This window comes from Gnatocerus cornutus, chromosome 2, assembly GCF_029298725.1.
Source record: "Gnatocerus cornutus isolate USDA-ARS CGAHR chromosome 2, icGnaCorn1.1, whole genome shotgun sequence".
Classification (NCBI taxonomy): domain Eukaryota; kingdom Metazoa; phylum Arthropoda; class Insecta; order Coleoptera; family Tenebrionidae; genus Gnatocerus; species Gnatocerus cornutus.
Genome location: NC_142234.1, coordinates 11583258 through 11599540, shown reverse-complemented (window position 1 = coordinate 11599540; position 16283 = coordinate 11583258). Strand labels below are relative to the sequence as shown.

At 33.8% G+C, this 16283-nt stretch overlaps 5 protein-coding genes across 9 annotated transcripts; 2 read left to right on the top strand and 3 right to left on the bottom strand.

Moving 5' to 3' along the window:
- The first annotated feature begins 377 nt into the window (after positions 1 to 377).
- Positions 378 to 2373, top strand: LOC148179025 (alpha-L-fucosidase-like). The gene is made up of 7 exons (XM_088050761.1): positions 378 to 502; positions 610 to 896; positions 963 to 1107; positions 1154 to 1620; positions 1666 to 1806; positions 1854 to 2158; positions 2207 to 2373. Exons 2-7 carry the CDS (start codon positions 665 to 667, stop codon positions 2297 to 2299), a joined length of 1383 nt encoding a protein of 460 aa, XP_087906887.1. The 5' UTR covers positions 378 to 502; positions 610 to 664; the 3' UTR covers positions 2300 to 2373.
- Positions 2374 to 2695: 322 nt separating this feature from the next.
- On the bottom strand, positions 2696 to 6073 carry Cndp2 (Cytosolic non-specific dipeptidase 2). Of its 2 annotated transcripts, XM_088050323.1 has the most exons (5): positions 5992 to 6073; positions 4678 to 4762; positions 3947 to 4627; positions 2977 to 3649; positions 2696 to 2922 (listed from the first exon to the last, which is right to left on the bottom strand). In XM_088050323.1, exons 2-5 carry the CDS (start codon positions 4710 to 4712, stop codon positions 2878 to 2880), a joined length of 1434 nt encoding a protein of 477 aa, XP_087906449.1. In that variant the 5' UTR covers positions 4713 to 4762; positions 5992 to 6073; the 3' UTR covers positions 2696 to 2877. The 2 variants fall into 2 exon arrangements, with proteins under 2 accessions (XP_087906449.1, XP_087906448.1); XM_088050322.1 differs by lacking the exon at positions 5992 to 6073 and having other exon boundaries at positions 4678 to 5061.
- A 382-nt stretch (positions 6074 to 6455) lies between these two features.
- LOC148179023 (E3 ubiquitin-protein ligase rfwd3.L-like) lies at positions 6456 to 8685 on the bottom strand. The gene is made up of 2 exons (XM_088050321.1): positions 8356 to 8685; positions 6456 to 8281 (listed from the first exon to the last, which is right to left on the bottom strand). The coding sequence occupies exon 2, from the start codon at positions 8261 to 8263 to the stop codon at positions 6566 to 6568; it is 1698 nt and encodes a 565-aa protein (XP_087906447.1). The 5' UTR covers positions 8264 to 8281; positions 8356 to 8685; the 3' UTR covers positions 6456 to 6565.
- A 225-nt stretch (positions 8686 to 8910) lies between these two features.
- Ubc4 (ubiquitin conjugating enzyme 4) lies at positions 8911 to 10725 on the bottom strand. Its single transcript, XM_088050332.1, has 5 exons — positions 10359 to 10725; positions 9934 to 10086; positions 9799 to 9881; positions 9588 to 9751; positions 8911 to 9540 (listed from the first exon to the last, which is right to left on the bottom strand). The coding sequence occupies exons 1-5, from the start codon at positions 10419 to 10421 to the stop codon at positions 9404 to 9406; spliced, it is 600 nt and encodes a 199-aa protein (XP_087906458.1). The 5' UTR covers positions 10422 to 10725; the 3' UTR covers positions 8911 to 9403.
- On the top strand, positions 10158 to 16202 carry Prps (phosphoribosyl pyrophosphate synthetase). Of its 4 annotated transcripts, none has more exons than XM_088050325.1 (6): positions 10161 to 10275; positions 10869 to 11073; positions 11182 to 11374; positions 13607 to 13672; positions 14504 to 15061; positions 15864 to 16202. In XM_088050325.1, the coding sequence occupies exons 1-6, from the start codon at positions 10260 to 10262 to the stop codon at positions 15954 to 15956; spliced, it is 1131 nt and encodes a 376-aa protein (XP_087906451.1). In that variant the 5' UTR covers positions 10161 to 10259; the 3' UTR covers positions 15957 to 16202. The 4 variants fall into 4 exon arrangements, with proteins under 4 accessions (XP_087906453.1, XP_087906451.1, XP_087906456.1 ...); XM_088050326.1 differs by having other exon boundaries at positions 10164 to 10275; positions 11182 to 11365; XM_088050327.1 differs by lacking the exon at positions 13607 to 13672 and having other exon boundaries at positions 10158 to 10275.
- Positions 16203 to 16283: the final 81 nt, after the last annotated feature.

Genomic DNA, 16283 nt, shown 5'->3' with positions numbered 1-16283 from the left:
TTTTTTAACCCCGTCGCAACTCTGAATTGGAAAAGACAAGAAAAGCAGTAATTTCTTGTGGTTTAACAAAATACACTTTTTCTACTTCTCCTCGGGTTTTCAACATCCCTGCAGACATAAAAAACTATCACGATCCCTTGTTGCATAACATATGAAATTTATTATTGTTAGGATATTCCGAGATGTTTTTACTTATTTTTTGTTAAGAGACAAAACCTCTAGATCAAGATAAACCTCCAGATAAAAAAAACGAACAAATACATAGCTAAATAGCCATCCACTTCAAATATTGAATTGTTTAATTTGTCAGCAAACAAATAAACCACTCAACAATATTGTTGTTGTAATAAAACCAAACGTACTAAATATTATTATCTTTCCTGTTAACTGACAAGACAATTAATAAACAATACGATAACACGAATGAGCTCTTGTAACAAGAGAAATTAAATTCGTTACTGGGGGTTGATCAGTCCACACGTCTAATTGTGAGATTATAAAAGTAAGTAACTATAATTATACACTTTAGTAACACTTTGACTGATGCGGAATAGCCAAGCGATGCGACGTGAATATTAAACGACTTATTAACGGACGATTCATTTGCAGGTCGACAGGTCAGTGATATTATTGGCAAGACGATAATTTAAAGCGTTGTAACAAGATGAAACTTTTTCATTGTCTTTTGATATCTATTTTGCTGGTGATAGAAAGTGAAACCACCAGTCAACCTTCAATTATAAATGCACCTTCTCGATACGAGCCCTCTTGGGACAGTTTGGATACTAGACCCATTCCTACATGGTTTGACGAGGTTAAAATTGGAATTTTTATCCACTGGGGAGTTTTTTCGGTACCCAGTTTTGGGGGCGAGTGGTTCTGGATTGATTGGAAAAGTGAGGAATTTTACTTATAATGTAAAATGTAATTTTAATGTCGAATCTAACTCATAAATTTCACAGCTGATAATGAAACTGGCGATTTTACGCAATTCATGGAAAAAAACTATCCACCCGGATTTTCTTACCAGGAATTTGCCAGAGACTTTACGGCGGAATTTTTTGACCCAGATCAATGGGCGGAATTGTTTAAGAAATCAGGAGCCAAGTAAATTCAATGGAATTTGAATTAAATATGATTGCACATTTTTTAGATATGTTGTTCTGACAAGTAAACACCATGAAGGGTTCACATTGTGGCCATCCAAGTACTCCTTCGGCTGGAACGCTAAAGATATCGGACCTCATCGTGATTTAGTCGGCGATTTGGCAAAGGCAGTACGCGATAAAGGATTAACGTTTGGTTTATACCATTCGCTTTTCGAGTGGTATAACCCTCTATATTTGTCAGATAAGAACAATTCTTTCACAACACAAGAGTTTGTGGATAACAAAATGTTACCTGAAATGTATGAACTTATAAACAATTACGAACCAGCGGTTCTATGGTCCGATGGTGATTGGGAAGCCAACGACACATACTTTAGATCCACGGAATTCTTAGCTTGGTTGTACAATGATAGTCCTGTTAAAGACACAGTTCTTGTGAACGACAGATGGGGAATTGGTATTCCTTGCAAGCATGGAGATTTTTATTCATGCAAAGATAGATTCAATCCAGGTTAGTAAAAAAAAACGAAAGCAGTTAATTATACGATAATTTTAGGCGTTCTGCAAGAACATAAATGGGAGAATGCAATGACTATTGATAAGTCTTCTTGGGGCTATAGACGAGAAGCAAATATTTCTGATTACCTTACAACATATGAACTACTAGAAACGTTAGCACAGACCATCAGTTGTGGCGGTTAGTATAACAATAAAAATGAAGAAAAATAATGAATGTACCAACAGGAAATATACTAATAAATATTGGCCCAACAAAGGAAGGGACAATTCACCCGATTTTCGAGGAAAGACTGTTGGATTTGGGACAATGGTTATCAATTAACGGAGAAGCTATTTATAAGAGTCAACCCTGGACTGTGCAAAATGATACCTTGACACCAAACGTGTGGTATACGACCAGAGACAAGAACATTTATGCCATAGTTTTACAATGGCCCGTTAAAAATATTCTTCAGTTGGAGTCCGTCGTTCCAGTTCTATCCAGTTCTAGTTCCACCATTAGTGTACTAGGCAACTCAGGAAATTTACAAGTAAGTTGTTCGCAAATTAATGTTGCGACTATTCATTAATTCTTCTAGTGGAGAATTGGGCAGAAGATCGTTTCTATTCAATTTCCTGATAAAGCCACAGTAACCAGCGAGTGGGCCTGGGTTTTGAAAATAACCCCATAATAAAACTTTTATTAATGATAACAAATTGCATTGTACACTTCTTTTCGAAAATTAATAAAAATATTTGTGCCTTCGTTAAAGTAAAAATAACTGATAATTCAAGATTCCATAGGGAAGTAAAAGGTATTTCAAACATTTGATACACCGTAACGCATACCACAATGTCTGTTTGTTGAATTGTAAGACTAAAAGAATGTAGTGTTAGTTCTTTCTGAGTGCTAGCGTGGTAAGTAACCTTATTTATTCTGAATTATGTTCCTAATGAGAATTTAGGTATGTTGTTTTGACTAACTTTTCTCTTCAAAAGCCTTTCATAGCGCTATTTCTAACTAACTTTACGATGAATAAGTTGAGATTATCAAAAAAATGAATTACCTCAACAGTAATAAAAAGGAAGAAATTTAATATGCAATTTATTTAATTTTCAATCAACACAAAGCAAATATTAATGATAAAATATAACTGTTTATGCAGTTCGGCCCATTATAAAAATATATTTTTTCTGTATCATGTTACGAATATGCGCAGGTATAACGTAATTCAAAGGTTCACAGAATGTTTGTCCTTACCACCCTCGTTTACAATTGGCCAACTTCATACAGGTACGCCCCCAATAATTTGGTCTGTAATGCAAAAACAACTTTAATACAATGCCGCTCTGTTTTTTATTAACTTACTCCTTCAACATAGTTTCTTATGTCAATTTTTTCGTTTTGAGAGTGAGCACCATCATCCCCACAACCAACTGGTAACAAAATAACATTCTTTCCAGTTGCTTCTTGGAATGTTAAAGTGACTGGGATTGAACCGCCTTCACGAGTAAAATCGGGATCCACTTTATACACGTGTTTGGTTGCTTTAACACCTGCCGTGTAATGTGGATGTGTGGGATCTTCAGTCCAGGGGTTCCCACCATCAGTCATGTATGCCTTCATTTGGTTGGGGCTCCCATATTCCTTCCACTTCTGTTCCAAGTAGGAAACTACATATTTTTCAGTGAGGGCAGGTGTTTGATTTGGCACTATTCTTATAGAGAACTTTCCAATAACTTTTCCAGGGATAACTGTCTTTGCGCCTGGCTCAGCAAATGCTCCTTCAATACCGTGGATAGATAGGGAAGGGTATCTCCATCTGTGCATCAAAATTTGTTCTTTTTCTTCGTTGTGTAAGAGTTTTTTGCATCCAACATTGGAACGGTAATCCTTGACTTCAAAGTCGATTTTTTTATAGATACCACGTTCTGCGTCTGTTAGTGGGGCAACTTCATTGTAGATTCCTGTGACTAGGATCTTGCCATCCTTGTCAACTAAAGTGTTTAGCAGATGAACTAAATCAGTCATTGCCTCGTGCCTGTGAAATAGAATAATTTTTTTAATTCATAAACGAAATCAGCTCTAATTTAAATTAACAATATTTTTAGAGACAATTTCTAGTTTCAAAAACTGGACAGTCCCAAAAAATTGACGCTAAATTTAAATTTTAAACCTCGCGCCCTTAGTTCTTCATAAGGTGAAAAGTTAAAGTGCGTATTTTGAATTTTCAATTTGGTTGCCAGTTATCTAAGGTTTTATCAATATTTAACAAGAATTAATGTGATGTAAAAAAAATAATCTCTACATTGTTTTTTAATGCGGCGATGATACTCACACTGTACCCCCAAAGACCCCGCTGTGCAAGTCCTTAACAGCGCACTGAACTTCAACAAAGAAATAACAAACTCCTCTTAAACCATAAGTAATGCATGGTTTTGTGGTTCCCAACCAGTAATTATCAGAAATACAGACATAGTCAACACCATTTAAAAATTTTCCCTTTTCTGAATTAATCAAGTTATCCAATCCTACACTGCCAGACTCCTCCATTCCTTCAAAGACAAATTTGATGTTGATAGGAATATCAATTTTTAAATTTTGATAGCACTGAATTGCGTGGAGCCAACATAATACTGGTCCTTTATCATCACTGGATCCTCTTCCATACAGTTTTCCAGCGCGTTCAGTTAACACAAAAGGTTCAGAATTCCAACCATCTTCTTTAAGAGCAGGCTGAACATCTAAATGTCCATAAATCAAAACAGTCTTCTTTTTAGGATCTGAACCCAAAGTGCCAAAAACTACAGGAGGCAAGTCAATGGATCTTCCATCTGGTAAAGTTTGTTTCCCTAGTTCTCTCAATTCAGTTTTGATATTTAGTTTTTGCATTCGAGCCTGGGTCCATTCAACCATTCTTCTTACTTCGCCCCTTTTGTCGGGCCATGCTGACACTGATTGAATTGCAACGGCTTCCTTTAGAGTATTAATAAACGTTGCTTTGTTTTTATCGACTTCACTAAAAGGGATAATTATTTCGGTTTTTTGAGTAAACAGTTAATTGCTTACTTGAAGAGTTTCACTAGTGGTTCTGGCACAGACATGTTGGCTTTGAAAATAACTGTTTGATTCTACACTTCTGATTTAAACTGTTCTGAAAGTGAAATTGAAAAATATAAGGTTATTGTCCTATTACTGTTGACAACTCGACACTTCAAGACGATAAACGTCAAAAAAAATTAACCAACAAAAGAAAGGTGATAATGTGATAAAGTTGTGGGTTTTAATAATCGGCCCTGAACTTCAGTAAATAAGATAATGAAAATAAATAATAAAAGGAAATTGGATAAAGTAATCACAATCAGTCTGAGTTAGAACTGGTTAGAGTTTAAAAGGTCAAGTCATGCCGTTAAAATGGTGGTTCTTGTAGAGCCGGTTTTTCTCTTTGGAGAAATTCCACTTCACAACTAATTAAAAAAAAAGAAATTTACAAGATTTTACTTTGCCTCAAATCAAGAAAATTGGATAACAATGATACAGAATTAATTACTTCATCATATCAGTTCAGCAAAAGAAACTAACTTTATTTTTCTTGTAGCATTTCTTTAGAAATAAGTATTTTATCTTTAAATGCAGTTCTTTAAAAGGGCTACAAAAGCTAAAAAACTCGCGTCTGTAGCCAATATTAAAAAAAAAATACCATTTGAAGAAGAAATATTTTAAGAATATGCCAATTAAGGGGACCATACTTTATAGCATAGAAGAATTTTTGATTTTTTTCATTTTATTTGATTTATTGATTTGAAAGGAAAATGCGATAAAATCGCGGCGAAAGAGGACAACTTTTCAGCACTTGTAAGCTAGCAATCAACCATAATAATCTCTTTAAAATTGTTTCTTTTATTAACAATAAAAAAGTCAAACTTTATAGTACTCTAGATAACAACGTAAGCAGTAAATTATTTCGGATTTATTCAATACCTCTGTATGTCATATTACACCCCGTTGAAAATAATGAGTTTTTTTTTAATTTCTCACAAAAATAGAATAATATTACCTATACTATGTAATTGACTTTTCACTGCTTTATTTACGGAATTGGTCTTTAAATTTTTAGTACCGGTAACACCAAACCCAGTAAAAACGCAAAATTTGAATTTAGACCAAGGAAAATTGACTAAAACCTATACACTCAATTTTTATGAACAAATGGATGTGTTGAGTTTACCAGTGTGAAGACTAAAACATTTTCTATTGATAAATGATAACTATTAGTGACGTATTGTTCGTACTAGGTCGTACCAATATGAAAACAGATAAAAAAATTCATAAATAAAATAACACTTGGAGAAATAAACCAACTACTGTAGCGTGCATCCTTACCTTAGGGTTTCACTATTTCAGCTTCAAGTTATGGTGATCACTGGGGGATAATGAATTGTCAACTAAAGTTACAAAACGTTATCACATATCGCTTATCAGATCTTACCGCATTAAGTTGTAATAAGCCGCTTCTCATTATTTCCCCATTACTTCTCTTCAATTTTCTCAAAATAAAATATAACCGCTAATGTGTAAACAAAGGCTTACTGTTAATACCCATCATGTGTAATTTCAAAAATTAACAAAATTGTCGAGTAAAAACAGGAGGAAAATTACCTGTTTTTAATTATTGTTCACAGATAAGATAAATGGCTCTTACAAAAGTCAACAACAAAGTACTTATCAGACTAATGGTACAAAGGAATGAATTAATAATATTTTATATAACCCTTTCGATCAACAATCAAATACTGTTGCTAACCAGATCCTACATGTGCAGCCAAAATTAAAATAAAATCACGTACTTATATAATAAAATAAAAACAATTTATTGAAAAAAATTGAATTAGCATGAATAGTACAATTTTATGATGCAAAAAGATTTAACTAACCAGGAATTAAAGGAATGTTAACGTTAGGCAAACTTGAAAAATTCCAGTTTTTTATCAGTCAGAGAAACTAAAAAGTTTCCATTTTGGTTCTGTAAACCTTTCAGGTCTAAAACGCTTTCATGGGCAGTAATAGATGCGACTTTTTGCCCGGTGTTAATGCTCCACAAAAAGACGCTTTTACAGTTTTCTTGGTGTGCTGCTACATAATCATTAGTATGAGATAAAAAACAAGATTTGCTTAATAACTTCTGCATTCCTCCTCCTTGAAATGAATGTACAATATTGCAGTCAATTTTATCATCATTTTTATCTAAAGTGCACAATGTATGTCTAGCGTACGTAATCCTACTGTTAGGTCTAGAAGACACCAATAATTGCTTAGTATTCTCTTGATATTTCATTGAAACGAATGGTCCCTCTAGAGAAATAGAGTGTCTGACATGGTCAGCATGCATATTCTCGTATAGCCATAACGAGTTTAATTTACAAGACACAACTCCCCCTTGAGCTAAAACATTTCCTGGTGATGCTGGAATGGAAGCTACTGATACCACAGGCGACATGTCTCCTTCAATTTGATATGTTGATACAGGCTCTGTTAACTGTCTGATGTCATATTTAATTACAGACCCTGACTGAGTACCAACAAACAAGCATAAAGGATTGTTTAAATCCCAACAGCATGACCATAGTGGCATTTGATGGGGAAATTGATAAACTACCGTGTTTTCGTGGTTATTAATTACTTTGAAGGTTTTATCCATAGAGGCTGTGAGAACCCAATTATTTTCTTTATGAAAACAAATATCCCTGATTTGTAAACTGTGTACTGGAATGAACGCAATGGTTCTATAACCGGAAATACAGATTTTCTTCAAACCAAAACCAGAAAATAAACTTGTGGGGGACTTCATTGAAGCCATTAACAGATCCAATTCGCATCGCGCATCAAAAACACGACTGCCTCCAGATTTACAAATTTCCATTGCTTTATCCATGTACAGCTTAACTTGTTCCACCACAGGATTATTGTAACTAGACGTATATGCATTTCCATTCCTAGATAAATTACTTAGTTGAGTCTTCAACTGAAAAATCTGTTGTTTTAGCAGTAGTTCTCTATAAGCACATGTTGCCAGTTCTGTCTGAATTTTGTTTCGTTGTTCTGTTACTGCTTCTAATTGTTGCTTCATGTTTTCCAATTCTGAAGTATCAACCACTGTTAATTTTTTCGCGTAAATATACCGAATGTCATCTCTCCCTACACGCTTTTTGCAAGTGGGACAAGTTCGCTTCTTTTGCGAGTTTAACCAGTAAGTAATGCACTTGTGACCAAAGAGGTGCCCACATTTCAACGCACAAATTCTGTGTTCACCTGTGTTAGTCCAATCATCAAAACAAATTGGACACAAAGACCCATCATCCTCTTTTTCATCATCGCTGAACGTTCGCTTTTTGGAAGACTGATTTTCTGCATTTATATCTTCGCTTTGATTGCTTTCTTCATCAAAATCCGTTGACGATGGTACAGGAGATATTCTGCCCTCATCTTGACCGCTAGGTTCCGCGGCAGCAACGTCCAGTTGATTCACTTCTGCAATATTTTCTTCATTGTTGATGTTTGTTGCCACCAAAGCCAAAGGGTGGATGTCTTCAACGGACTGAATTACCACTTGAATTGAATAGTCTTCAAGATTTTCTACTTCCATTTGATTTTCCATGGCATCATTTTCAAAACTCTGAATAAATATATTTGTATGAATGATTAACTGTGCGAGAAGTGACGTAAACGCACACTTTTTATTTTGCTTACCTCGTTTACTCTAATTATGTGATTCCTTAAGCGTCAGTTTTGTAAAAAAAACTAGGCACAAAAACAACTTGACATAACCTCAAAAAACTATTCTGTCAGGTGGCTGTCAGTTTTCCTGTCAAACGTGCAAATGCAAATCACTTATGACAGGGAAACAAAAGTTAGGAAGAATGCAAATGGGGCCTTTTTAGGTCTTGGCATTTTAATTTGATACATAAATTTGAGAGGTCAAAAGGAAAAAAAAAAGATGCCGATACGAACCCGCCCACAAAATTATAATTACACTAAAAGTCTTGTTTTTGTTCAGGCGATTATTGCTAAATCATTATTTTTGTTGCAATACAATTACGTTGTGAAAACCTAATTTGCACGGTATGTTCACACATATTCTCATTAAGTATTCAAAAATCACATCAACACGCATTGGTCCAGCATGTTAATAACTGTGAAAATTGTTTTCTTAAACAGACCATGGTTGGTAATGACAAATTAACATGCCTAATAGCATTTGTAAAATTTTCCTTGGAACCGTGGAATGGGAATACAATCTTACAATTTGTAGACAAGATTAAATTTTTATTTAACAGTTTTTCAATCGCCAATTTACAAAACCAAAATAATCAACGGAAAAATCTTATACAAAGTGTTTCATCCAATTACTATATAAAGTGCTATGTAATCCTAAACTGCTGCATATTCAAAACTGGTGTTTCATACTAGCAAGATACCACTGTAATCAAATGAAAAACTTTATACATTAACAACTAACTTTAAGCAAAATTTGTAACACCAAGAAAGTTAAAACACCTTAAAATATAAATTAATTTTGTCAAACGACTTTTAAAATTGGCAAACTTGTAAACCAAAACAATGATTTTCCAACCGCGAAGTAAATGCAAACATTCCTTCATTTTATTTAAAAAGTAAAAATTGACATATCAAAATGATGGGTAAGCTGGTGTAGCTTTAAAAATATTGTACACTGTTTTGGATGAGATTGCTTGGAACAGGTGTAAAGAAAGTAAAACGGCGGATTAAAAATATGTCACTAACTAAATATCTGTTCAGTTGCTCGTTCTATATCCCAGTTATATGAAGACAATGCGACCCGCGCCTGGTGTTCTTCTACACCCATATCTACTAGCCTTTTAATTTTATCATCACATTCTTTATTTACATGGGGGCCTAAAAACTAGTAATTAGTGATTGTTTTTAAGAATTGGGACCTGTACCTCCTGCATACACATTTGTCCAATGTCTAGCTGTCATTTGAAACATTTCTATATTTTCTTTGAATTGTTTTGCAACAACTGCATCTTGTGGATCATCTGGTTCTGCAGCAGAAAGGAGAGCTTGAAGAGATAATAAAACTGTTCTCAAAGTCATTGCTGCAGCCCTACAACATATCTCTTTAATAACTGAAATTGAAGTCTTGAGAAATACCATTGGTCTTTTAATATATCTAAGCAAATTGCTCCTGTGACAGATGATATATTTGGATGCCATATTTTGGTAATAAACCTAACCTGTTAACAAATGTCTTCACATAAGGTAAAAGGGAAGGTAGCTGAAACTTACCTTGGGTGGATTAAAGGGGTATGTTTCAGGTACTTTAATTTCTAACACAAAAACGCCCCCTTCATAAGCTGTATCTGGGGGACCTGTGATTTCTCCTTTAAGCTCTGTGTAGCTATCATTTAAAAGCTCAACTTTGATGGCACATTTTGCTACCTATATTGAAAGTAAACATCATCATGTTAGCCAAGTTTGTTATTATTTGTTAAGTGTAAGTGACATTTGTCTGATAACCCCTTTGGTTTAAATCTAAGTCTGGGGGGCAATTTAAACAATTTTAATCGATAATTTAACAAAGAATACTGACAACTCAAGTGCCAAAATTAAACATGTCTGAGGAAAAAGGTAAGTGTTTTTAGACCATTAGCTGTTACGAAAATAATAACAAACAATGACATAAGAGTAAAAGTATATTCTACGATTCCTACCTCTTCACTTTTAATAACCTCTTTAAACTCTCGCCTTATTCTTTGTGCAGCTATGTTAGCCATTACCTTTCAGGCGCTTAGAAATTCAGATTAAAGAGTAAATCAACATAACATATAAACCGTAATTCTAAAAAATTATAATTTGGTGACTAAAGTAAAAAATACACTGACTAAAGATTGACTTTCACACTTAATTTCTCACTGAAGTTAGGCAAAATATGAAATGCTAAATGAAATGTCACTTGTTTTCAATGACATTGTAGCCAACTTTACGAAATTTAAGCACCTGTTCAAAGGAATTCAACCTTTGAAACACTTCAAGGATTTTCTTTTTAATCTTAACACAATGACGTACATAGACCCCCAAGACTCTTTTTGCTGATAATTCTAATGAAATTTTTAAGAAAAACATCCGATAAACAGGGATATTTCGTCACAAAGTTTATCACTCTGGAGCGTTGTTTGCTGATAACATTAGACCCGGATTCTGATTGGTCGTTCGATTTGCAGTTATGCCCGTATCTCAACCCGTCCGTGCTAAAACCTTGTTACGGGCGAAGCTTGAAAAGTCTTCGAGTTTACTACAAAGCAGAATGCCTAACATCAAAGTGTTCAGCGGAACTTCTCATCCTGATCTTGCCCAAAGAATCGTGGACAGGTTGGGGATCGACTTGGGCAAAGTGGTCACGAAGAAATTTAGCAATTTAGAAACATGGTGAGTTGACATTACCAATTTATTTTCGCGGCTAATGCTCTTGTTTCTTAAATTGACACTGATTTACGTCTCAGAATTGGATAATAAATCACCTGTTATCGATTTTAGTGTCGAAATCGGCGAATCAGTTCGTGGCGAAGATGTGTACATTGTGCAGTCTGGAAGCGGCGAAGTTAATGATAACTTGATGGAACTTCTTATTATGATAAATGCCTGCAAAATAGCATCAGCAAGCCGTGTTACCGCTGTTATTCCATGCTTCCCTTATGCCCGTCAAGACAAAAAAGACAAGGTGAGTGTGGTGAGTTCGAAAATTATAAACTTGCACATGTGCAGATAACCTATAAAACACGTGACATTGTATACATCCACAAGTGGATAACTTTACTCTGATTTTTGGAATAATTTGAAAATTTCAATGCAAACATGAAAAGTCTGTTTGACTTGTTACATTTCAATCTAAATCAGAACGTCATAAAGCATTAGCCAACTGTGATTGCTTAAAAAAATCAATTAATTTTCAAACAATTTTACACTGAGGATTGAGGATTTTCAGTACAATTCAAAAGATTCAAAAATTATTCAGATTGCACCAGTTTTTCAAAAAATATCCCACACAAGCCGGCTTTGACTAGGTGTCACATTTATGATGGATATCTGAATTTTATTTAAAGATCTATTAATAATGAGATGTTTTCTTGATTTGTCTATGGAAAATGACCTAGAAATGATCTTTTTGCATTAACTATAATGCATTCACGATCTTTTTAGACCAGAGTAGGCCATGTTTTTTTTTCTTTTTGTTGGCTACAATGACTGACAGAGGTAGTTTTTTCACTGTCACATCTGACATGTGTCTTTCATGCATGCAAGTTTGCCACTTTTCTGATACCGGAAAAATCGTGTGTTTCCTTTTAATCGTGAAAGTAACAGTTTAAAGGCATTATCTTCAAAATATTGCAATAAAATGCCCTAAAGTGATTTCGTTTTCGAACAGAAAATGTGCTATTTGCAGTTTCAAAAAGATCGCCTTGATTTAAGACGAGAACAAACGATCTGAGGTGTTACAAATATATTCTTTGTAAGGTACACGGTCCCATAGACGTTTGTTTTCAAAATATTTTTAGATGCGGCGGGCAACCATTTCCAATGTTCTGGACACCAAAGATGAAAAGTTTTGGCTGATAAGCGGCAACAATTAGAATTTTATGCCGAGAAAACAACACTTTTCAAAATTATTAAGTCTATGAGTTACAAACACAGAGAAGTGAACGATCACAAGACTTTATGTAAACAAAAACAATTCAAATTCTAAATTGCTGCATTTTTTAGTTAACGAAATTCGCCAAAGTTTGCTTTTAGTGTGAGATTCCATAACATAAAACCCTGGGTCAAATGCTAATTCGATCAAATAAACTTTTTTAAGGTTTTATTACTAGAATCAAGACCTGGCAGAAGTCCCTCTTGAGAATGGTAAACTTTTTGCCATTGGAATATACCAGCAGTAATGTCTTCCATTATAATTAATATTGCATTTGTTGAAAAATAATTTCAAAATTTTAGATAAAAATTCAATAAAATTATCAAGTTCTGAATGTTCGGTTCAAACTGGCAACAGAGGAAAGGTTTCAGACATAATTCATAACCAAAAAAAGGTGACAACTCCAATCGACATAACAAATATCAATCATTTTCAGGAAACTTTGGCTCACAAAGGTTGCCTACCAACCAAGTTACTAGATTTCCATGGCTTGCCGCGGTCTAAAAAGATCGTGAATGCATTATAGGACCCAATTAAACTCCTAGGCAACCTGGAGTTAAAACTGGCTTTTTAAAGTTATTGGCCGCCCTGGAGTATCAAACTTTATAGGTAACAGAATGCCAATGTGAAAAACAGCATAATATAATACTCAAATTTTTAATCTAAAATAAGAAATGAACGCGTATCATCACTATTTTCTTCTTTTTTTCAACATTAACTTTAATTTGTTTCTATAATATTCGACTTTATATTAAATACAAATGCACTTGAGAATAATCAACTACAAATTGAGGTGATTTGGATTACAATGGATTAAAAAAAGATCGATTACATCAGACATCACCTTCAAATTGTAGTAAATGTGGCACTGATTTTTTCTCTGGTAATTCTGATATTACGAATCGTTTTTACGGTTTATTCACCTCTAGGTAATTTTTCCATACATTTTGTTCACGAAAAGTTAAATAAAATCAATTATGATTCATTAACAACTTTAAAACAACCTTCTCTCATTTATTAGTTTTTTTTGTGAGAATTTGAATAAAATTTACTTTTTTTATTAAAGCATATTTTCTATTATCTATTTTTATGTAAATTAATACAAAATCAATTTGCTACTGCAACAATGAATGGTTCCCCGAATTGACGATTTATTATTAAGTAATGTAAGAATTAGAATGTCACCGCAATGAGTTTCAATAATTACAGTTTAAATAACTTTAGTCTAAAATCTGCATCTTCTTTATTTATTCTTTTACAAAATTCTTTTAGCCCTCAACTAGTAATGATGTTGAACGCAACGTGGAAAAATGGAAGTCAATTGAATGGAAATTCAGGGTAAAAAACGAAAACTATCTGAATGTTGCGGGGGCTTTTGGGGAACGTGACGTCCTAAGTTTCATGTGTTAATTCATAAAAAAATCTCTGAAAATCTCATTTATGTGTGCGTGTGTGAATTAGATTAGAATTATAGTACTAGTTTTGCATTTTAGAGGTAGGTAGATGCGCTACTGATTGTGTAAAGATTTTTTTGAAACTGACGACTTAAGTGAATGTTGAAATGTATTTGCGTTTTGTATTTGCTCACCATCGTTATGACCTGTCAATAAGCTGTTCTAATTTTATTTTAGTCACGCTTTGTAGCAAAAAATAGCCTTGTCAATTAAGTTATAACGATAGTGGATTTTACTGCGATTTTTAGAGATTATCATATTAAAAAGGTGAAAAAAAGTAATATATTGGTATGCTTCTCAACTGCATGCATAGTACATAAGTCGTGGTAAATTTCCAAAACCTCGATTGACGACATAACAATTTTTCTTCAAATAACAATAATAATAGAAGTCAAATGTTAAGAACTGTTTATCTGTTTACTGTTCGGACTAAGTGAGTGAAATTTAGCTTTATCACCAGAATGATGAAATTAATATCTCCAAATTTGTTTTTCTTACTTTTGATAAGGGGCAAATAATAATACCGCAATCGTACTAACACATCATAAGCATCGCTAATTATTTGTGGGAACTATTCGCTACTCATTCGCTTGGGATTTGTGTTAAATGCCTTTTGGTGCATTTGCAACACTCGCTGGTATTACCGTTTGTCCCTTATTAATCAAGTTGCAAATGTACCCACCTTATGCATGCTTTCATTAATTTTGTTCAACAGAGCCGAGCTCCGATCTCTGCGAAATTGGTAGCAAACATGTTATCAGTAGCTGGAGCAGACCACATTATCACCATGGACTTACATGCTTCCCAAATCCAAGGATTCTTCGATATCCCAGTAGATAATTTATACGCAGAACCTGCTGTGTTAAAATGGATCAAAGAAAACATCGTGGAATGGAGAAATAGTATAATTGTGTCACCAGATGCTGGTGGCGCGAAAAGAGTTACTTCCATTGCCGATAGGCTCAATGTAGAATTCGCTCTTATTCATAAAGAAAGAAAGAAGGCTAACGAAGTCGCTTCCATGGTACTTGTAGGAGATGTAAAAGACAGGGTTGCTATTTTAGTAGATGATATGGCGGACACGTGTGGTACAATTTGTCATGCTGCTGAGAAATTGACAGAAGCAGGGGCAACTAAAGTATATGCAATTTTAACTCATGGAATATTCTCAGGACCGGCAATCACGAGAATTAATAATGCGTGTTTCGAAGCGGTCGTTGTCACAAACACGATACCTCAAGATGGTCATATGAAGGATTGCTCGAAAATTCAGGTATGTTATTTAGTAGCCAAGAGACGGGTCTCTGACGTCAACAGCTTCTAGCGTGCTAATTTTAATGAGATTTCAAGGAGTAGCGTATCGATTATGCGAACCAAACGGAACGAGATAATCAATTTTGAAGTTGGCAAAAAATTCGCCTGTTAATTAGAATCATGTCTCAATTAACGATTACATGCCTTTTATTAGTTGTTTATCTAACCAGTTATGTCATTCAGTTTGGTTGTGGATAAAAAAGTCATCACAAAAAAAGTATTTTGAAAATTTTCTAAATTTACTTTGAGCAAAGGCTGTATTAACAAACTAAGCAGTAAAAACAATAAGAAAGAAGTCGTTATTGTTAACACAGGAAATATGGTGGGACAACTTTGAATCTTCATCGATTTTTTAACGAAATAATTTGAATATTATGAAAAAAATGTTACGTGCATATAAAATACGGTGAAAGACACTAGTAGTAGTTCACTCATTTTCAACATAAAATGGAGTCGGCCTCTTCTTGCTGCGTACCCTTCAATTGTAATGCTGGTTATAGTCCACTAGTAATCTAAATAACTTATTGGAAAAAAACATTGTCCTTTGATTACAATAACAAAATTGTGACCGTCAAGAAATTATATCAGATGAAGTTGGCAAAGTCGCTTTCGTAATTATTTTTGATGTCATAACCTGTGTTCTTAATAAGAAACGGAAAATTTGCAAACGAGATATTATCGACTGACATGAATGTCGAAAGATAAATCTTTTCCATCAATCATTATTTAATGATCTGTATCTATGTTTTTTCTTGTTGCAGTGTATAGATGTGTCCATGATGTTCGCCGAAGCCGTGCGACGTACACACAACGGTGAATCAGTATCGTATCTGTTCTCGAATGTTCCATATTAATTTTTTTCCTCACTAAAGAATAAAAATCAAATTTAGGTTGTATTCGTACAAAATGACGTTTATTTTATTCAGAATACTATTCACATTTAGTATAAATTAGATTTTTAGTTTATTTTAAACAAAATATGTAATAGACACTTTTAGTGTCGTAATACTTTTGTTTTTATGATATTGCCATGTTTTTCTAAAATTTGTTATATTTTTAGACAGAATTTAAGTAATTGCAATAAAATATATACAAATAAATTAGAATGTATTTTTACGGTACTAAAGAGAGCTTGGAAGTGATACAAATTATTTCGCAGCTTGATAAAAATTCATAAGTTT